Source organism: Pieris napi, chromosome 12, assembly GCF_905475465.1.
Source record: "Pieris napi chromosome 12, ilPieNapi1.2, whole genome shotgun sequence".
Lineage (NCBI taxonomy): Eukaryota > Metazoa > Arthropoda > Insecta > Lepidoptera > Pieridae > Pieris > Pieris napi.
This window is the reverse complement of record NC_062245.1, coordinates 7,791,079-7,811,581: the sequence shown is the minus strand read 5'-3', so window position 1 is coordinate 7,811,581 and position 20,503 is coordinate 7,791,079. Positions and strand designations below refer to the sequence as shown.

The following is a 20,503-nucleotide window of genomic DNA, read 5'->3' as shown; positions in this document are numbered from 1 at the left end:
AGGTAAGTTCTTTTATATGTGTGATACTCGCGTAAAGGCAGCAGCAAGTCTACCGCGTATATTCAATTTTAATATTGAATGAATATTATAATTTATTTCGATTTTAATATTGACTTTTCACCACACAATTCCCAATATACGATGGCATGCAGCGCCACGGCTATTGAAAAAACTGTATCGAATTTTGGATTCGTCTTGAAAAAAAGACATTTGGGTTCCTTACTACATACAATAGTTAAATGATTATCGAGTCAATTATTGAAATCGCTATTAAATATGGTAAGCTTATCCATCACTCTTCCCAGTCAGTTTATGTTTACGAAGTACGGTTCTCCGTCATGTTGGGTTATATTCATATAAAATGTTTAACTAGGGCGCGATCGTCTCATATGTATATCTACTTACATATTATATGTTGGAATATTAATGTAGAAATTGGTTTTAAGATGTACATATATAAGGAGTTTATTTACTTACCTACGATTTTGTATCCTAGCGAAATAAAAGTAATTTCTAACTATTTTTGAATGAATTAAGTTTCTAATAATGTACATATTCATTAATCTTGGTTTGAAGATTATTGTAAAAGCATTTATGTTATTTCCGTCTCCTCATATAAAAAAACTCAAGTTCTCACATGAAATTCAGTACGACAAAACCAGTTACACGAATGGCGCGAAATGAATTTTTGTGCGAAATGTCATTTCATGTGACAATTGATAAGAATAGTATTGGTGTCCCAAGATTGTGCACCACGTTAATTTGCCCGATAATTAATAATCAATAATCATTAATCAGGAACCTTAGGACACGAATCAAAGCCATACTGTATGGATAAAAAAACAAACTTTTACTATGCAGTAAGGGTAATAATAATAAAGTAGCTAAGGGGCTGTCCATTAATCATGTGAGGTTCGAAAGAGGGGGGAGGGGTTCGGCAAAAATCACGAAATATCACAAGGTGGAGGAGGGGTATAAGATAGATAGATAAATAAAGGGATAGTAAGATATCGTGTACTTATTTTTTCGTCAAACGCGTGATTTCTAAACCGAAAAGCGTCTAAGAAAAATTATCAATCAGTAGATTGAGAGAGATTCTATGCGGAGTGCGCGTGATGACGCTGAGTGGTTTGATGAAACCGACGTTGATCTTCAACAAAGTACAGTACCAACAACTGACTTGCAATATGCTTATCCAGTTGTTAGTTTTGAAGAAAGTCTTGCTAATCTGTGGCAAATGGCAATGTACATTAAATAAGTTCATATACTAATACAATATATGTATTTCGCATGATTACACCATTCCTTTAATATTATTTTTATGCCAGTCAAAAATAACCTGCAACCTTTCTGTCTAGACATTTTTATCATGGTCCTAAATTTTCTAGAATAGGATTAGATTATACTTTATACCAGTACCTACTTAAAAATAATACTTATCATAAAAAATTTAGAAAATGACTGCTTTTTTTATATAATTAATAAACATTCATGAACACTTATACTTTGTGGCTTTATCTGATAAATTTGATTGATTAAAAAAATGCCCCTTTTTTTAAAGTAAAAACGTGACATGTATCGGATGAAATTTACATTATAAACTATATAAATTGTATGGGAAATTACGCGTTCGAGCTGTGAAAATTTTCATGTAGTATCGTCTTGAGAAGTAAGTATGTACGTGACGAAATATGGTAAATGTCGTTCTAAGGCTAGGCTACTACATGCTAGTGACTTACACGATTACGAGTAATATTATGTGTATTAAATATGTATATGGTAAAATTTTCCACTCTATAGTTTGCAAAATTTTACTTCAATATATTGAAGATTGATGATTCGTTAGTATCGGTATCTTTTTCTCGGTATCATTGAATACGGTATTTATTTCGTAGGTTCCTATTTATATGGCTAACCAACTACAAAAATTCTGGGCATAAATGGCCTATTCAAAAAGAAATTTCCGTTAATCGTGACTTGCTTAAGACATAGACTTACTTTTTAAAGAAACAGTGACGTCACAGGCGTGAGGTAGGTCAGATTAATACATTTATATATTTTTTCCCTATTATTACAGAACCCTAATTTTTTACATTGTTCTAATCTATATAAGATTACACTAATTATTAAAGCATATTATTCTAAGTTTATCATAAACTTTACATGACGGTAAACGTATAATCAATAAGCAATAAAAAATATAATCTAAAACTAGAACTTTTATTCTGTGTTATATATTATGAACAAATTATTAAGTTATATTGTACAATCTGTAATCAATATACCTATAAAATCTGTGCCAGTTGTTATCTGTTACTTCTATAGTCTGTGCATTTTAGTAATAGTCTATGTCTTCTTGTGATTAATGAATAATGATGTTCTGTGGTGCTCCGTACCGATGCGTTTAGTGTTGTGTACAATACCTAAAATACTTTAATAATTACTTAAAAATTGTCAATTGACCACTTAAAACGAAAACAGTTTACTGAAACTATTGCTTATAGTATAAGGAATTAAAGTGAGGCAAACTAGTGTAAAGATATTTGCTAAATCTTGTTTGACATCTATACTGAGTATTGAACAGAAGAATGCTGTAAATTAGCAAAGGTCTTGTACAGCAAAATGGCACAAAGGTTTCCAGCTGGGGGGCCGAGCGCGGCGCCATCGAGCCCCATGCCTCAGCAACGTTACCCAGGACCTGCTCAGCCACAGCCTCCTTCCGCTATGCCTCCCAGACCCTATACGCAACCTAACTTTCCAGTAAGTACTGTTACGGGAGTGATTAATATCTTGTTACATGAGTATGTAACACATAAATTTGACAAAAATACACATCACAAGAATCTAAAACTGCTAAAATTTTTGAAATTGAATATTTAATAACTGTTCTATATTGAACCTTAAAGGATAAGTGTTTTGCAACCGGGACAGACATCACATTGCTAGTTAGCTTGCAAGTCACTAGCTTTTACAAATTAAGGGTATATTTAAAGCCGAGTCTTAGTTCTAAGTTCTTCTTTATATATATATATGACTTAGCTATACTCAAATCTAATACATTTTTTGACATATTGGAATACAATTTAGCACTCTCAAGGATCAGTGTCAAAAATTAGCTCTAAGTATGACCCCTGTCTGTATGTAAAATCCAAGATGTTATTAACATACTAATGTTAAGTTTAGTGTTAAGTCTCAACACTAAATCTTACCCATATAACAAATAATGACCATATACATATTAAAACATTTATCACAAAATTAATCTCCATGTAATAAGTGCATAGTATGAATTATTTCTTATATTGTAACACTCATTCATTATTTATAGAGGTTTTATGACCATCAAAGGTGATTTTACAATGCTTTTCTTATTTCATCTGGACTTCTGCATTTGCCTTTGTAAAACACAATTCTGGAAATATTAACTGATGATAAAAAGCCACATATCTGAAAAACATCTCTTTAATATATTTTGTAATGCATTCTAACTTTTAACAAACATAATTAATATGAAACTAACTGACGCTGGAAAATTTTAACTGGTATTAGCATTTTTGTAAGAAGTCATCTTTTGTATCTACCGTATGGTTTTCACTTCTGCTACTGTCTAACTAGTCATTATTGAGGTTTAAACACATAAATTTTCCCACAATTTCCGATACCATATGAGCAAATATTGCACCTACCGAAAGTAGAATCTGTCAATGCATACTAGGGGTTTAAGTTGCATATTTTTGGTTGGCAATCATATGCGAACCAGCAAACAGTCCATAATACAAAGCACATTACCCCTTAACAATGTTTGTAATTACAGCAACGAAGCGGTTTCACTCCACCGCCAGCTGGTGCAGGCCCTGTGGGCGGCGGTAACGTCAGAGTAGCGTACGCCGGGGCAGGAGCTGCAGCTGCTCCACCGCCTGCACCGTACGGGGGTGCTCCTCCGCGTCCCGCCGCACCGCCCGCCCCTACCAAGCGACCGCCCGATGCCCGCCCGCCCTTGCCGCCGCAGCAACGCCCTCAGCATTATGCAGGGTGAGCTCCTGACATAGCGACTGATTGATTTAGTGATTAACATTTTCAACTGCAGATTTGTGCGGTTGTATACCTTTTATACCATGTGGCGGAACTGAAGACTTGAAAAGTCCTTATAAGACAAATTTCAATGTTACGGACCTTGCCCATATTTTTATTTAGAGAAGTTTATTTCAGTTATAATATTGTAATTGTCACATTAAAAGAACATTTGTCGTTAGATATTGTGTTGTCATCTCAGTATCCAAATATCTCATGCAAATTCGCCCTTGCTTAACAGTGAGGGTTACGGAGCCGGCGGTAAACGCAAAAAACGATTGGCGGACAAGATATTGCCGCAGAAGGTGCGCGACCTGGTACCTGAGTCTCAAGCCTACATGGATCTGCTGACTTTTGAGCGCAAGTTGGATGCAACTATTATGCGCAAGCGTCTTGACATTCAGGAGGCTCTCAAACGCCCAATGAAACAAAAACGCAAGCTGCGTATCTTCATTTCCAATACATTCTATCCAGGTAAACTGCACACATACACTCGCTAACATGTTCTTATAAATGTCTTTTGATTGTTTATCAGAACGTTTTGTTGCACAATGCAACAAAGAGTATCTGAAAAATGTAAAATTCTGCATATCACGTATTTGTGTAATAAGACTCCTTTTTGTACTTTGTAATTATCACATATTTGTGACTCGCTCCGGCATCTCACGCGCCTGACCCGTAAACATAGAAAAATTATGTACCCAAACCTCATAAATAATGACATAGTATTTGGGGAAGTATGCCGCTTTCTTTTATGTAGGCATTAACAAGCTCTACAATATTAATTCAGAACTAAATCATATATCACTCACCATTCGTAAGAATTATTTCCGACGTGTTTGACCATTTTTTGCAAAATTGTCTTTGCAAATCCGACAATCATGAAATTCGTTTTTTTTTCCGGTTAATATACAGCCTCACAAATAACGTGGATTTCATTTGGTAAAATAATTTACAAAATAGTATTTAAAAAACCCTAAAACCTATCTCTTCTCTCAACTCTATCTCTACCTATTTCTTTATGAGTATGGATATAAAATATTTGATAATTATATCATTTCGTAAAACGTAATAAATTATCCAAAAATTTAAAAAAAAAACCTCAAAGAAATTAAGTTAATGCGTGTAACGTTTTGCAGGTCAGGGCGAGAACGCGGTGGCCTCGTGGGAGCTCCGCGTGGAAGGCCGACTGCTCGACGACTCTAAAGGTGATCCTAACAAAGTGAAGCGCAAGTTCTCATCATTTTTCAAATCGCTCGTGATCGAGCTGGACAAGGAGCTCTACGGGCCAGACAATCACTTGGTAGAGTGGCACCGCACGCTCAGCACCCAGGAGACGGACGGGTTCCAGGTGAAGCGGCCCGGCTACAAGAACGTGCGCTGCACTATTCTGCTGCTGCTAGACTACCAGCCGTTGCAGTTCAAGCTGGACGGGCGGCTGGCCCGGCTGCTGGGCGTGCACACGCAGGCGAGGCCCGTCATCGTCAACGCCCTGTGGCAGTACGTGCACACGCACCGCTTGCAGGACCCGCGTGAGCGCGAGTACGTGCTCTGCGATAAGTATCTCGAGCAGATCTTCGGCTGCCCGCGCCTCAAACTGGCCGAGATCCCGGCGCGCCTGGCTCCCCTCCTTCACGCGCCCGACCCTATCGTCATCAACCACCTCATCTCGGTGGAGCCGCCGCACGACGCCAAGCAGACCGCCTGCTACGACATCGACGTCGAGGTCGACGACACGCTCAAGGCGCAGATGAACGCCTTCCTGCTCTCCACCGCCAACCAGCATGAGATCCAGGGGCTCGACGCCAAGATCCACGAGACGGTCGACACGATCAACCAGCTCAAGACCAACCGCGAGTTCTTCCTCAGTTTCGGCAAGGACCCGCAGCAGTTCACGCAGAAGTGGCTGTTGAGTCAGGCGCGAGATCTGAAGACGCTGAGCGGCGGCGGCGGGGGCAACCCTGAAGAGGAGAGAAGGGCCGCGTTCTACGCGCAGCCCTGGAGCGGCGAAGGGGCCGCGCGCTACTTGCATCATCGCCTCGCAGCGCGTCGCAAGGACCTAGATGCGGCCTTGCACCCTGTGCATCCGATGCACCCGGCCCATCTCACCCGCCTCTGAGTGACGCGACTTATCATATAAATGTCGAAACTTTGTATTAAAAAATAAACATTTTATAATTATCAATTACTTATCCTGTTTGGTATGGAATTTAATTTACAAAATATGTTCAAAAAAAATGTGTGGATTAAAATGGAGTCGAATACATTGACATAATATTTCGGATATACTTGATTTCTTGAAATCAAGCACTGCAAATTGCAAATCTAAAATCTGGAAAAGTTTTGATATAAATCTAGTAATGCTTGAATAAAACTTATCTAAGATTAGTTTGTTTAAAGTTTAAACCGTCTCAATCGCTAGAATGGCCTTGATAATTTTTTATACATTCTGAGTAGATATTATTTTAAAATATAGTTTACTGCTTATATGTGTTGTCACATATATAGTAGTGTAAATTTATGCATAAAATAGACATTAAAATATCGGAGACATAAAAGTCTTTTAAAAATACGATGGATGTTCCTTCTCGCGTCTTCTTATATATTTGCAACATTTATCTCGGCGCGAGATTAATTGCGGTGTAATTATGAAGATTAGATAGTGCTAAGATTGTATTCATAAACTACTTCAGTGTCTACTGTGTAGAGCCGAGAATTAACGCTAAGATGTCTTCCCACCTGCAACCTGGCGATGAACAAGGTAAACCTTTTCATCATACTCGCATTCCCATTTGTAACCTAAACAAGTCAGCGTCTGATATTTGGAAACGTTTAAACCTTATTACTAACTAATATTTGATTGTACTCGTAGCTCCATAAACGTATTCTTATATTATAAATTTAAAATTTGTTCTCTAGACTTGGCAGGTGAATACACCACTATTGGTACGAAGGATGAAGGGGTAGAAACTTGGCGCATACTCACAAGCGAGCTGGTGGCAACCGCGATGCTGGTATTCCTGTCCTGCCTGCCAGCGTGTGGTGAATCCTCACCGCTGCTGACCCGCGCAGTTGCTGCAGGCCTTACCGTGGCGCTTCTCGTTCAGTGCTTCGACCATGTATCGGGGGCGCACATGAATCCTGCCATCACGCTGGCGGCAGTGTTGAGTGGACGTGTTAGTATGGCGCGTGGTGTAGGAATGATGGTAGCTCAAGCAATTGGTGCGATATCTGGCGCATTAGCGGCAGTGATGTTAAACAATCGCAAATCCTCTTACTGTGTTACGATGCCAAATGGAGTAGTATGGCGTGCAGCGGCTGTAGAAGCAGTATGTACTTGCTGTCTGACTCTGGCCAACCTGAGCGCCTGGGACATCCGTAACCGACGTTGGCACGACTCGTGGCCATTACGTGTTGGCCTTGCTGTTTCGGCGTTAACACTTGCCGCGGTACGTCACTATTATACTTTTCTTGAATACACATTAACTTTAAAAAGGTTAATAGAAGTTGAAGTATTTACTAGTATTCCTGGTATTTACTTCTTTTATACCGATTTACCAAGATGGCTGGTCTAATACTATTACTGTTTTAAACTATTTGTTTAAATTTGACAAGACATAATATGTGTTTTATACAAAATCAAAAAAAAATAAACGAGTAAATAAACCTTAATAATTTATTCAATACACCACTAGCAGACAGCACAGTTAAAAAATCCTTTATGCTCTCAATGTAATACAATACCTAGGTAGTACATAGTAGCAGTGGCGGATTTACCAGCAGGCTGAGTAGGGTTGAGCCTAGGGCGGCGGATTTGAGGGGGCGGCAAATTTGTCCAAATTTTTTTTGTCTTACAGAAATAAAAATAAATGAAAAATACTAAAATAGTAGTTGTAATAAATAGGCCTGCGTTCCAGGGTGAAATATCTGGGGCCAGCTTCAACCCGCTCCGGAGCTTCGCGCCCGCTCTGCTCTCTGCCCACTGGGACCATCATTGGGTGAGTGCATAATAAGATAATCATACTGTTATTACTTTTATCAAAACTGATTTACCGAGATCAAACTCGGAAGAATAAAGAGCATTATAAAAACTCAGTTTAACATGATAACAAAAAGTTTAATTTATTATTTTAGAAGTCGATTGAGTGTATGCCAATAATATCCTCTAAGGAATGAAATGTTTTTATTAATGTCTAAATTTTTTACTTGTACAGAAACCTGCCATATTAAAATTCAAACACAAACTGCCTTATACATAGACAAAAGATATCAGATATTTGCTATGATTACAGTGTTCTTTCCGTGTCAAAAGAATGGTAAACATACCTATCATGCTACCTATTTTATTATTATTTCATGTTTATGAATAAGGCCGATAAATTTAAAGATTATTTTAAGAAATGCTTACATAACAGCAGTCAATATATTGATAAAAAAATTAATAACTTATTACTATAGAACTACTTATTGCGTGTTTTAAATACATACACCACTGTATCAGACGTGTATTTGCAGGTTTATTGGGTTGGACCGCTAGGTGGAGCGTCGGGCGCTACGGCCCTTTATGTTGCCTTATGGCGGCTTCACTGACTACACAGGGTATGTTCATGTTCTTGGTTTGACATTGACTGAAAACTCTAAAATTGTTTTTTTTTTTATATGGAGTTGTGCATCAAAATCGATCGATAATAACGTATGTAAGTTTATAGCTATTGTTTTATTGTAATTAATGTAAAAATTGTTAGTAAAAGCTGATATTGCCTGAAATTATTTTGTTAAAGGCGACCTCTAGTGCTTACAAAATGTGACACGGCAATATTACGGTATAAAAAGTTTTTTTTTTTTTTGGGAAAACCAACAATACAACATTACATTTTTGTTATTAAAAATATTGATGTAAAATCACCATTTATAAAAATATAAACATAGATAAGGAACTAAGGAATGTTCTTGTGTATGTGAACTTATGATTAAAGTTATTATCATTAACAATTATTTATGTTTGCAAGAGATGTAATTAACTAATTAAACCAACAAACTAATAGAACAACGCTATCTACACTATGCCATACGCGTTTGTGAAGAAGGAATTTTAATAATAATAATAATAATATTTTTATTAATCACACATACAGTCCATTGATTGATTAGTAAGTTAGTAACAATAGTTTCTTAAAATCTATGTTAGTAGAATTATTAAAAATAAGAAAAAAGTAGTTAAACAAAAACTATCAGGTACAAAGCCCTGCGGAGATGTCGGAGCAGTGTCTTAAATAAAGGGACTCCATTCTCTCGATTATCATCCGTAAGATGTTGCACCAGTTAATACTAATAGTGTAAACTCTAAGTCTGAAGGAACTGCGTATTGTCTGAAGACATAGAGGTCTTATACAGAAAGAAACCTTACATTGTATGGACAACAAGGCATACTAACCAAAGTCGAGTTATTACGACATTTTGGTGAGCTTAACATAAAAATAAATAATTTCCATTGTATATTCTGACTTCTTTCTCCATAGGGGTTGAGGCAAATACATTCTGTGTCTGTTTCATTATCTTGTTTTGCTATATACAAATAGCTGATCACTGATCAGCCTTCAAGCCAAGCCAAATGCGGATTGGTAGAGGACACAAGCTGTTGATTTTTCGAAGACCTCCCACTGTTGAGGTTATATTGAGATAATATTGTTACTCCTTCTGCTCCTAGTCTAAAAGATGCCAGGATGTGGCATTTCGTTTTCGAGATCGCCAATAAAACTGAACTGCCTAACGCCCGAACCCAATAACCTATCTCAATCACGAATCCACCATCTCAGATAGTAATCTTAATCCAATGTTGTAACAAGTGTGCTAATAACCTATCGACGGATTGTAATAGCCATCTGTCGATACAAGCTATCCATGGGAGGTCGGATCGGTGTCTGTTGATAGACCTTTGTATAAAAATGTAAAATAATTATTTTAACAGATTTTAACTTACACCAGTTTTTTAAATACATAATTAAAAAAATCTGTTTGTTATGTTTTAAACATACACATGTATATTTTAATGTTATTTGTACGGTTTTATTTACTTTATTTGGTTTACAATGATTATCAAATATGAGTGAAAACTCGGTGAAATGGAACGACAAAAAGCATTTTATCTGTCGCCAGAAATGGATTGTCTTCGTCGGGTTTGGTTATTGGGATGCAGAGAGGAGATCGATCGACTGTCACGGTCTGATCTCAGATTTAAAACAACAATTGTGGATTAATTATTGGGTTCGGGCGTAAGTCACGTGCACCGTCAAAAATACCCGCCACGGTCATCCCATTGTCTGCGCGGATCTTTTGTTTAGTTTTAAGACAAATTGTGTGAAATAAAGATTAATTCTATTCTGAACATCTGTTTCACTTGTGACTCACCGAGCAACTGTTTACACCTATATCCCTTCGAAGTTACTTGAAATAAGTCTAAAATAGTGTTGTGTATGATTTTAAAATAGCTAAGAATATGGGTAATATACTACATAGTACTAAAACGATATCGCAATAACCACTAAAACACTTCTTGGTTTTTATTTGACTCTAAAGGGCCTACAGTAATTATATTTCCTACTAGCAAGGTTTGCACAGGCAATCGTGACCCTAATCGTGAATATTATAATATTTTTGAATCATTCTAGATATGGGAACAAGTTTATTTTTCGTGTTAATATGTAGTCTACAACACACATAAATACTGCCTTTCTTTTTATTGGTAAAATAATTTTTAAAATCGATTCAGAATATCCTGAGATTACGATTATGATCAAATAAGATTGAGTCTATTTATAATGTACTCAAAATTTCACCAAAGCAAACTACGCAATGCACATGAATTTAAAAATAAAGTAGTCCCTGTTTTCCCAAATTAAGTTACAGCTGTGTAAATTACTGTCGATAATAAAATTCTTAATCAGTTTATATTTTTTTGCTTTACTCACAATATTGTTAGAGTGTGATTTATGAAAAATAAAGAGAATCATCTTGGGATTTGAGGTCGGAGCAATGCAAAACTACCTTTTTTGTTATGGGGATGTCACGTCATTACAGTTCGACAGTAATCATCTAGATACCCACCTAATATGAAATTTTTATTTTATTTTTATATATTAATATGCATCACTCTATGAAATTTTTGAGTATAAATAAAATTTGTCGTACCAAATAGGAATTATATTAGTTCGGATAACCGCCACGTAAGATCATTTAAAATTCGGGAAATTAATGTGAGCAAGATGAGTTCCTTACAATATTAAACGTAAAGAAACTAACGTTGTGGGATAAATCTTTTAGTTACGTAAATTATAACAATAAAATACAATTTGTGAGATTACTGTTATTAAGTACAGGCAGTCCTCGTCCTTACGGCATGTTAGGTTCTCGAAATACGCGACGTAAATCGAAACGACGTGATGGTCATTTTTCGTATGTTTACATGTAAAACTCAAGGGTTAGGATCCACACGGAGTCGAAATTAAAAATAAACTGCATTTATAACAAAGGATATACATACTTTATTATCAAAAGTAAGTTCTTAAAATAATTATATATTCACTTATGATATTGCTAGTTATTTTTGGTATTTGTGTGTTATTAATTTTAATAATAATTTTAAAACTTTAATATGTAATGAGAAATAATAAATTAAACTTTTGGCTAAAGAAACTATCAATTCTAGATTGCTTCGCTTCTTTCTTCTTGCTATCATACAGATCTTGGTAACACTGACAGGCTGCACAAATTTTGTTATTAACGTGGAAACTTCTCTCAAAATTAGGATCATTTTCTTCAAAAAATTTCATGGCATTCTCCAAATTTGCACAAGACAAGTGAATGAATATGTCGGAAATCGAAACAAATAACTTATGCTTGAGGAATAGCGAATTAAGCGGTGAATCCCAAAAAAAAACAAAATGTATTTAAATTACTTAAATTTATTACTTTTACAATAATGAGACTTAACTAAATATAACTATTTAATCGGGCCGATATTAGGTGCACGACAAATAATATATCCGATGTGAGGTATCCGATCAAAAGCTTCTGATCTCTGTTGTCCATTTCCTTTTAAAACGGTGTTGCGTAAGAGGGGTATTGGTTATGCGGGGCAGAGGGAGTTTTTTTTTTTAATAGAACGGGGGGGCAAACGGGCAGGAGGCTCACCTGATGTTAAATGATGGACACTCTCAATGCCAGAGGGCTCGCGAATGCGTTGCCGGCCTTTTAAGAATTGGTACGCACTTTTCTTGAAGGACCCTAAGTCGAATTAATTCGGAAATACTTCAGTGTACCACATAGTGGCAAAAACTGCCTTGAAAAACGCTCAGTTGTGGAACGGCGGACGTCGACTGCAATGGATAATGGATATGTAACAAGTGTCAAAACATTGTTCGACGTAACTTGAAACGACGTAAATCGAGGACTGCCTGTATATCAGTAAACCCATTCACTAATGCAATTAAATTCTATTTATTTGTCACTGCCACCATAACAAATCACATTAGCCTAAAATTTAATTAATTCTTTGTCTATTTTGGTCGTTTGGGTGTCGATCTATCAAAATAGATACAGGAAAGGCTCCGTATCGAACCGATCAGGCGTTTTGGCTGTTAATGAGCGCCGAAATCGCTACGCTCATTAGCAAACCGCGTAATTAGCAGCTTCCGGCCAAGACATTTCAGATAAACCGTGTTTGGCAAATGTCACATACGAATGACGGCAGACTGCCGTACTGCGAGCTGTGTCTATACACACTTCGCTGAAACAATATGTGTACAGGCTCATCCAGTCAACATTTTGAAACGCGCTGATAGGTTGCGACGATGGGAACATTAACATGGAATTAGACTGTGTCGAATCGGCTCTTGTTTGAAAATGTATTAGAAGAGTCCGTTATAGCGAGCGTCGGTGTTATTATTAACCGATAACTCGACACACACCTCTGACCTCTGATAGCACATATTTGAATAATATTCAACAAATACTTCAATAAGTTATTTTTAAATTACATTGTTCGATAAGACCTTACATGTAATTAGAAAGGTAATAGAGTTAACCTTGTCTTGTGGAGTTGTCGACGTATAAGGGAATGCAAAGGGCTTAACAAAAGACAAGCACAAGGGCACAGAAGAAAAGACAGAATTAGGAGCGACAAATGACAATGTAATCAAAGATTAAGGGCTCCTTTGAGATCTACCACTACGATTAATAGGTATCGCTACTGAGTGCGCAAGGGCAGAGGCACCCTTGCCGGCGCTGTGACAGGTGCGGGACGCGGGGGAAAGAAATCGATAGTCTTGGCACTAGAGACGATGTTGGACTCCGCTAGTTGTGATCGCGCCGCCACACGCCACACACCCTAATCACCGCTTTGCGACTGTTCACAATCAACTTGCCGTACGAGGGCTGCATTTATCGCCGATGGCCACAGACGGTCAGTACATGAGCTTTACCATACCTCTAAGAGATTTTTTTGTTAGTGTCTCAATGATGTGCTACTGATGTGGTATTAAACATCACGGTACAAAATTCGCAATTCGTTTTTTCAAATGGATAAGATAGATATGTTTTGCCACATTAAAGTAATACCTACTTAATATGCAAATGATTAAATAGATGCAAGATGATATAAAATTATACATAGTTTAAGTGGACCTTGAAGGCTAAGCTACTAAACTGGTTCTCAAATATAAATAAATAAGAAGGCCCGCGGCTGCCTAAGATGTGTTCCTGACAGCCGGTCTTTTAAGGGTTACTTTATACCAAACAATTAAGCGCCATGAAAACTGCGCTAAGTATCAACGAGGGGTTGACCAACCTTTACATTTTGAAGCGTCTACAAACAAGCGTTGACTTATGTATATATTATTAAATAAATATTCATTATTCAAACGAATGATTGGTAAAGCTGAGCGTCGAGCGACGGCGTCTAAGGTCATGCCGGTTTAACAATACTAAGTGCGTACCGCTCACCTTATTTGTGATTTAATTAATTAATAAGTTGTTGCACTATGATTAATCACAAAGAGTATGTATAACGCATTTATAAATGTTGTATTATTTCGTTTTTATAGCAAAACTTAAAATTAATATATGCCAAGTAGGTAATTGTTTTTGGCATTACTACTAATACTCAGTCTAAAAGGTCAGACAAATTCTAATTATGAATAAGGAAATAAATTAATATTTTCATTATAAATAAGGAAATAAATTAATATACATTTAAAGACTTTATAAAGTATGAATTTACACAGAAAACACGCAGAAAGGTGCGCGCGCGTGGGCGGTAATGTGGTGGCGCGCGCTTGTGGCCGAGGTGCTGGCCACAGCGTTGCTCGTGGGGCTCGGCGCTGCTGCTCTGCTGCCACCCGGTGCACCATTATCCCACCCTGCGCTAGCCTTCGGTTTCCTCGTCGTCGCCCTCATCGAGGGGTTCGGCGGTATTTCGGGTGCGCACATGAACCCGGCCGTAACGCTGGCGGCGGCGATGGCTGGGCGGCTACCGTGGACCGCGGCGCTACCTTACGTCGTAGCGCAAGTGGTGGGCGCCACGCTTGGATTCGGAGTGCTTATGCTGGTATCGCCGGCAGCGTTCTTTGCGAACGGGCCAGTGGGCGGAACAGCACCAGGATCCGGCGTGGGCGTGTTTGGCGCAGCGCTATTAGAGGCGCTCTTGACGGGAACATTGGTGTTGACGGCTGGTGGCATTTGGCGCGCAGAAGATGCGGGTCGTGTCGATCCTGCGGCGTCCTTGAAGCTTGGTCTGGTAGTGGCAGGCCTAATTTACGCAGGCGGGCCTCTCACGGGCGCCAGTCTTAATCCTGCCCGTAGCTTTGCTCCTGCACTCTTGCAGGGTTTCACTGCCGACCATTGGGTGAGTCAATTCAATCCAAAAAAGGATTCGGTCTAACGGCTTGTTAAATTAAACAAACATAAATTAAATTTTACTACAATGATTAATTCCTGAGATTTGCTCGTTTTATAAATTCATTCATCAATGTTATGAAAAACTGATTGTCTCAGAGAATTTGAGAATTGTTATTTATTACAAATCAGTCGGCTTGAACAAGTAGTGAGAACTCGAATTATTTATAACAATAAAACAAAGTATCGGTTGCGACCACAGTGCTAAAACGATATCGATCCTTGTAAATAAATAATAATAAAATGAATTTGTGGCGAGGTTGCTTTTGCTCAACTCCGATATGTCTACAGGTATACTGGGTCGGTCCGCTAGGTGGCGCAGCGGCAGCTTCTCTCCTTCAGCGCGCTCTTAGCCCGCCCGCACCGCGTCCTGCCCTCCCCGAAGACATACCCTTACACGACAAAGCAGAGGCATAACGACTTTCCTACTACATTACGAGTGTCGTAAAATAATTTGTACATATGTAATTTAAATAAACTTTTTAAATGGACCTATAATTTCGAAAACAACTCTAGGCTATTTTCTTATTAAGAAATTTTAACCACACTTGATTTATCTCGATACCTAAAAATTCTGCGTCTCCACATCCTAGCTCTATTGTGAATGTTGTAGCTAGGGACGCAACATACAAACTGTATAAACATTTGTAAAGCTTTTATTCAACATAACATACTACATCATAAAACCAATAAAACATTAATAAGTAGGACAATAGGCAGCCTTATCTCAAACAAGCTATTATAACATATAGTAGCATAAGCAAATAGTATTCTATTTAAAACTTTGCAAGTAATTTGTCAGAATAAACTTATTTATACAGGTACTTCTTAGGTAATTTGATTTATAGATATTATTATGATGAAGATTAAACTTTATAACGTATGAAAAAAACGACAATCGATTTCTAAGATAAGAAAATCTAATTTTCTCACATATCAATTATTGATCCAAATTCAGCTTAACTTATCACTTCATAAACTATCTTAGCATTCTAAAAAGTAGTTCCTCATTTTTTTTAGTTTTTGGAAGGTTATGCACCTTCCTTCAATTTCATAATATTATCACATGAAATGCACCAAAAGTAACAATGTATCTAAATTCTTGTACATTATCTTACTAAAGTATAGATTAGCTAGGCTGGGGTAAAAAATATTTAAATACCAAATAATAAATCGCTTCATCATTTATTATAACTTAAATAAAATTAAATCAAATATTTTACACACCTAATTATATTTAATTATATATGGGATGCTCATAATCTTTTGAGGATGCGTCTCTTGTCTTTGGCGAGAGGTGGTTGGGCTCGGCGCTCACGCTTCGCTCGGGGGGCAGCGTCAGAAGGTTCGTTTGTTGCAGAGGCATGCGCTAGGCCGGAGGCCGCGTCTGGACGCGCGTGAATGTCGGTATAGAGCTTTGCTCGAGCGAAGTAATCGTCGTACCTATCGCGGAGTAACGCTGCCGCGTCAGCATTCAGCGCTGAATCAGGGTTGGGCGCGATCAGTAGGCATTTGACTGCGAGTAGTGCGTGCTCAAGCCCTAATTCAGGACGCCAGTCGCGCTTCAGTGTGTTCACACAGACCTCACCAGCCGATGATACGTTAGGGTGGAAGACACGAGTGAGGAAGTACGCGCGTGGAGGCACTGTAGGGAACTCTCTGCCTAAGACCAGCCGCACTCGGAATACGCCGCCAGCGTAAGGTGTCTCTGCTGCAAAACACAACATTTGTTATCTCCGTATTATAGAATGTGAATTAAATCTAAATGTCAAACTATACTTTTGAAGTTTTTTTTTAATTAGAATTATTATTGGGTGCCTAAAAATTAGTGTAACAATGTGCTATAATATTCATTGTGGTCACTAAAATGATTAAAATAATAAACAATCAAACGTCATACATTTAAAATATTGTTAGTTACATTTAATGTTTGCGCAATCTTCATAGTGATTTTTACATTTTTACAGCTCAATTGAACCATTGGTCAATTTATCCTTGCACTAATCACTTAGTTCATATTACATCAGATAATGAAGTATTTATTTTATTATAAGCATTAAAATTTAATGTTTTAAATTAAAATATTGATGTTTTTAAATTTTAGATATAAATAAAAGATATGATGATCTGCATATTTTACACCTGTAAGTCTATCTTGCTTAATGTACAATATAGCATAGGTATAAACTTATGTTTAATAACATTAACGTAAGTACAGAACCCATCACGAACTTAAATTCTGTACTATAGACAAACAGTTCTTCAGTTTAAGGAGAATGGTGTCTAGTTCCAAATTGTACATGGTTAAAATATTTAAATTGTGTTGACTCTTGTTAACTTCTGTTGCTGTAATTTAAAAATCTATTTAGCTTGTTACAAGAGATTCTTACCGGGTCCGTCGATGAGGGCAACAACGTCGGTGAGGTCGTCGTCACGCAGCAGCAGCTTGATGCCAGAAGGTGGGTTGGCAGCCAGGCGCCGTAATTCGCGCGCCACGCCGCGCAGCACCTGCGGGCACACGTTTTCCACATTCGACATCACGCCCAGCGCTTCACCATCACTAGCCACCAGACGCTGCTCCAACCGCCAACGTTTTCTATGATGTCACTTCCTGATCATCAAGCTCTTTATTGGTTTGGATTCTTAATTATGCTATGCTTCTGAGCTAAAAATATAAATTCATCGGTTTTTTGTAAGATCTTTTATTATTAACGTTTAACGACAAAATATATTTTCCTTTTTTTGTTGTATACTAGTCGTAGTCTGGGCAATTATAAACGGCAAGTGCTATAGATAAACTATTTATATAGACTATACTTACATTATATATTTCTTACCACAGAACCTTTACCACAACAACCTAAGATATAAAAATACAAGAAGAATTATTCAAAGCTTTAATTTTTCGCTGGTTTACCGTTCTTTTAACTAAATTTACATATGAGGCAATAAGCTTTATCGACAAATAGGTCTTTTTATATAACGCAGTAAATAAATGAATAATATTATAATATTCCATTCTGTTAGCAACTATTAATATATTATAATTTATATTAAAATGTAAATATAACAAAACCTGTAGCTCATGATTTAAGGCATAAGTATTAAGTAGCACAGCTACTAAATACGGACTTCCTGTCAAATGTCATAACTCATAACCTTTGAGGAATGAAGCTTGAATGAGCATTGAGCCTTGAGGCTTGAAGTCTGAAGATTTAAATTTTAAAGACTGGTGAGTGCCGACTGCCGAGTGCCGAGTGGTCTGTTAAGTGTTTACGAAAAAAAACTAATGATAGATAATATAAATTTAATATTATTAATGAAAATTCTGCATTTGGTGAACACCTAGTCTTAATTTTTCCTAATGTATGTTACTAAATATAATAATATTACTCTACATATTATTATCTATGTATTATGCTCAAAACAGGTGTAAAACTAAATATTCATATTTGTAAGGCGTATTTTAACTTGGTAAATTACTGTGATAAGGAATAGGAGCAAAGAGATCAGTTTCAATATTGATCATGTCTTCCTGCAGAAGAAACGATTCTGAGAGTTCGGAAGTGGACAGCTGCCACGGCAATGACACAGGATCCAAAGGAATAAAAAAAAATCCAAGGGAACGGTTTCGTGTAGGAGTGTGTCTGCTTCGGATATATAGCGAGAACGATCCTCGAGCGCACTGCTATGTATCGGTGGATCCGTATCGCCGTGTCCGTTGGCTCGAACAACGGCTTCGTGACTTACTAGCCCTGACTGAATCCTTCGTGCTTCGCTCCCGTGGACATTTACTACCCAGCGCCGAGCGGCTCACTATCCTTTGTCCTGATGACCCCGTGGAGTAAGTAAACTATATATATACCAGTCATAGTAGTTTGTACACTAATGTTAACATAAAGGGTTAGATATAATATTGTATTTATTAAAGCATTGTAGGATTCTAATAACAATTTTGTTAACTTTTTCAGAGTTTTTCCGATTAACACAGATGTAACAAAAAATGTAAAACCTGGCAATGTAAGTTTTTACTCTTTTTTTTTAAAAGTTAGTATTAATACCCAGTTACACCCATAATTTATATATACAGTAAAATTATTTGGAAAAAATATTTTATTTGCACCATTATACCAATTAAAATGGGTTTTAGGAGTACTTGGTAAATTATGGTTTAAACAAAAAAATTTTTGTAATCCTTATAGTTAGAATAAGTATCTATCTTCTTTCTTTCTATTTGAGTTAAGATAGATTAACTGATCGGCAACTAAATTTTATAGTTGTAACATATTGATTTATCATAATAACTATCAGACAACCCTTCACAATTAAATAATACAATAAGATAATTTAACGCCAACCCTAATTACAGCTGTATTTATCACTTATAATATTTTTAGAATTCTTATGTGGCATGTGAAGCTCACAAGTCTTCCATTGATGCAATTGACGGAGGGAAATCAGAAAATGGGGCCGGATTTGAATATTCCTCTTTACAACATGACGGAAGGAAATCAAAAAATGGGGCTGGATTAGAGTATTCCTCTTTACAACATGACGGAGGGAAATCAGAAAATGGGGCTGGATTAGAGTATTCCTCTTTACAACATGACGGAGGGAAATCAGAAAATGGGGCTGGATTAGAGTATTCCTCTTTACAACATGACGGAGGGATCTCAGAAAATGGTGCTGGATTAGAGTATTCCTCTTTACAACATACCAGAGCACAGCCTGAAGAAAAGAGAGAGTCCATTCAAGAGAACGAAAATGAAACAGATCTTGAATCTTATAAAGAAAGAGCACTAGCAATTTTAGATAATACATTGTCTCAAAGGACTCAAAGTGATGAACAGGATAACATTTGGATTATGGAGGATTATTCAAATGCCAACAACCAGCGTACAAAGCGAAAACGGGTACGTCGCAGACGAAAAAATAACTGTTCTTCAGAAAGTAATGGTAATGCTTGGGAAAATACTTCTACTTCTGGGCGCGCACCCCGTCTGGTACGCGCATTACCTAATGGACTTACCATATAATAAATTGTTTTATAGCCATATTTTATTATTTATGTCTATCCCTCTTAGGTACCTTAAAAAACAATTCTATAGTAATAAAATAACGGTTATAGCAGCAGGGTAATGATATTTAAACTGATAAAGATCTACTTGGAATATATTTTTTTTATACATGTCTCTCATGTCTTTACTAAGACATCATGGAACATTACAATCTAGCCTAACTTAAGACTAATAAGTAATTTAAGTATATTATAAAAGAAAGTGTCCAATAACACTACTTAGTCTATTAAAAGGAAGAAACTCAGTTCTTGTTCTATTTTTTTTTCACTCACTGTGTAGTATTTAATACTGACGTGCACTAACACTAATTCACTAGTTCAAATGGGAATTATGAAAACTTATATATATAAACTAGCTGATCCGGCAAACGTCGTTTTGCCATGTATATCATTTATAATAAAAAA

The 20,503-nt window shown here is 36.9% G+C and overlaps 5 protein-coding genes across 11 annotated transcripts; 4 read left to right on the top strand and 1 right to left on the bottom strand.

Moving 5' to 3' along the window:
- The first annotated feature begins 2,372 nt into the window (after positions 1–2,372).
- LOC125054347 (brahma-associated protein of 60 kDa) lies at positions 2,373–6,259 on the top strand. The gene is made up of 4 exons (XM_047656169.1): positions 2,373–2,760; positions 3,815–4,032; positions 4,313–4,545; positions 5,211–6,259. The coding sequence occupies exons 1-4, from the start codon at positions 2,623–2,625 to the stop codon at positions 6,188–6,190; spliced, it is 1,569 nt and encodes a 522-aa protein (XP_047512125.1). The 5' UTR covers positions 2,373–2,622; the 3' UTR covers positions 6,191–6,259.
- Positions 6,260–6,388: 129 nt separating this feature from the next.
- On the top strand, positions 6,389–8,796 carry LOC125054348 (aquaporin-like). Of its 2 annotated transcripts, none has more exons than XM_047656171.1 (4): positions 6,389–6,832; positions 7,000–7,520; positions 7,989–8,069; positions 8,587–8,796. In XM_047656171.1, exons 1-4 carry the CDS (start codon positions 6,799–6,801, stop codon positions 8,659–8,661), a joined length of 711 nt encoding a protein of 236 aa, XP_047512127.1. In that variant the 5' UTR covers positions 6,389–6,798; the 3' UTR covers positions 8,662–8,796. The 2 variants fall into 2 exon arrangements, with proteins under 2 accessions (XP_047512127.1, XP_047512126.1); XM_047656170.1 differs by having other exon boundaries at positions 6,991–7,520; positions 8,587–8,794.
- A 4,551-nt stretch (positions 8,797–13,347) lies between these two features.
- Positions 13,348–15,531, top strand: LOC125054484 (lens fiber major intrinsic protein-like). The gene is made up of 3 exons (XM_047656409.1): positions 13,348–13,531; positions 14,352–14,971; positions 15,313–15,531. The coding sequence occupies exons 1-3, from the start codon at positions 13,519–13,521 to the stop codon at positions 15,436–15,438; spliced, it is 759 nt and encodes a 252-aa protein (XP_047512365.1). The 5' UTR covers positions 13,348–13,518; the 3' UTR covers positions 15,439–15,531.
- A 656-nt stretch (positions 15,532–16,187) lies between these two features.
- LOC125054485 (ubiquitin-conjugating enzyme E2 S) lies at positions 16,188–17,811 on the bottom strand. The gene is made up of 2 exons (XM_047656410.1): positions 17,412–17,811; positions 16,188–16,732 (listed from the first exon to the last, which is right to left on the bottom strand). Exons 1-2 carry the CDS (start codon positions 17,557–17,559, stop codon positions 16,278–16,280), a joined length of 603 nt encoding a protein of 200 aa, XP_047512366.1. The 5' UTR covers positions 17,560–17,811; the 3' UTR covers positions 16,188–16,277.
- A 402-nt stretch (positions 17,812–18,213) lies between these two features.
- LOC125054720 lies at positions 18,214–20,077 on the top strand. Of its 6 annotated transcripts, none has more exons than XR_007117743.1 (4): positions 18,214–18,253; positions 18,563–18,865; positions 18,993–19,041; positions 19,419–20,077. XR_007117743.1 is itself a non-coding variant. In XM_047656748.1 (4 exons), exons 2-4 carry the CDS (start codon positions 18,549–18,551, stop codon positions 20,055–20,057), a joined length of 1,005 nt encoding a protein of 334 aa, XP_047512704.1. In that variant the 5' UTR covers positions 18,261–18,387; positions 18,492–18,548; the 3' UTR covers positions 20,058–20,077. The 6 variants fall into 6 exon arrangements, 3 of the variants coding, with proteins under 3 accessions (XP_047512704.1, XP_047512706.1, XP_047512705.1); XR_007117742.1 differs by lacking the exon at positions 18,214–18,253 and adding an exon at positions 18,261–18,387; XM_047656748.1 differs by lacking the exon at positions 18,214–18,253 and adding an exon at positions 18,261–18,387 and having other exon boundaries at positions 18,492–18,865.
- The last annotated feature ends 426 nt before the right edge of the window (positions 20,078–20,503 follow it).

Coding starts and splice junctions, on each gene's coding strand:
- LOC125054484 (XM_047656409.1), top strand. Junction 14,972..15,312: donor GTTTCACTGCCGACCATTGG/GTGAGTCAATTC, acceptor ATATGTCTACAG/GTATACTGGGTCGGTCCGCT.
- LOC125054485 (XM_047656410.1), bottom strand. CDS start 17,559: ATGTCGAATGTGGAAAACGTGTGCCCGCAGGTGCTGCGCGGCGTGGCG. Junction 16,733..17,411: donor TGCCCTCATCGACGGACCCG/GTAAGAATCTCT, acceptor TGTGTTTTGCAG/CAGAGACACCTTACGCTGGC.
- LOC125054348 (XM_047656170.1), top strand. CDS start 6,799: ATGTCTTCCCACCTGCAACCTGGCGATGAACAAG. Junction 6,833..6,990: donor GCAACCTGGCGATGAACAAG/GTAAACCTTTTC, acceptor TTTGTTCTCTAG/ACTTGGCAGGTGAATACACC. Junction 7,521..7,988: donor CGGCGTTAACACTTGCCGCG/GTACGTCACTAT, acceptor CCTGCGTTCCAG/GGTGAAATATCTGGGGCCAG.
- LOC125054347 (XM_047656169.1), top strand. CDS start 2,623: ATGGCACAAAGGTTTCCAGCTGGGGGGCCGAGCGCGGCGCCATCGAGC. Junction 2,761..3,814: donor ATACGCAACCTAACTTTCCA/GTAAGTACTGTT, acceptor TTGTAATTACAG/CAACGAAGCGGTTTCACTCC. Junction 4,546..5,210: donor TTCCAATACATTCTATCCAG/GTAAACTGCACA, acceptor AACGTTTTGCAG/GTCAGGGCGAGAACGCGGTG.
- LOC125054720 (XM_047656748.1), top strand. CDS start 18,549: ATGTCTTCCTGCAGAAGAAACGATTCTGAGAGTTCGGAAGTGGACAGC. Junction 18,866..18,992: donor TGTCCTGATGACCCCGTGGA/GTAAGTAAACTA, acceptor TAACTTTTTCAG/AGTTTTTCCGATTAACACAG. Junction 19,042..19,418: donor AAAATGTAAAACCTGGCAAT/GTAAGTTTTTAC, acceptor TAATATTTTTAG/AATTCTTATGTGGCATGTGA.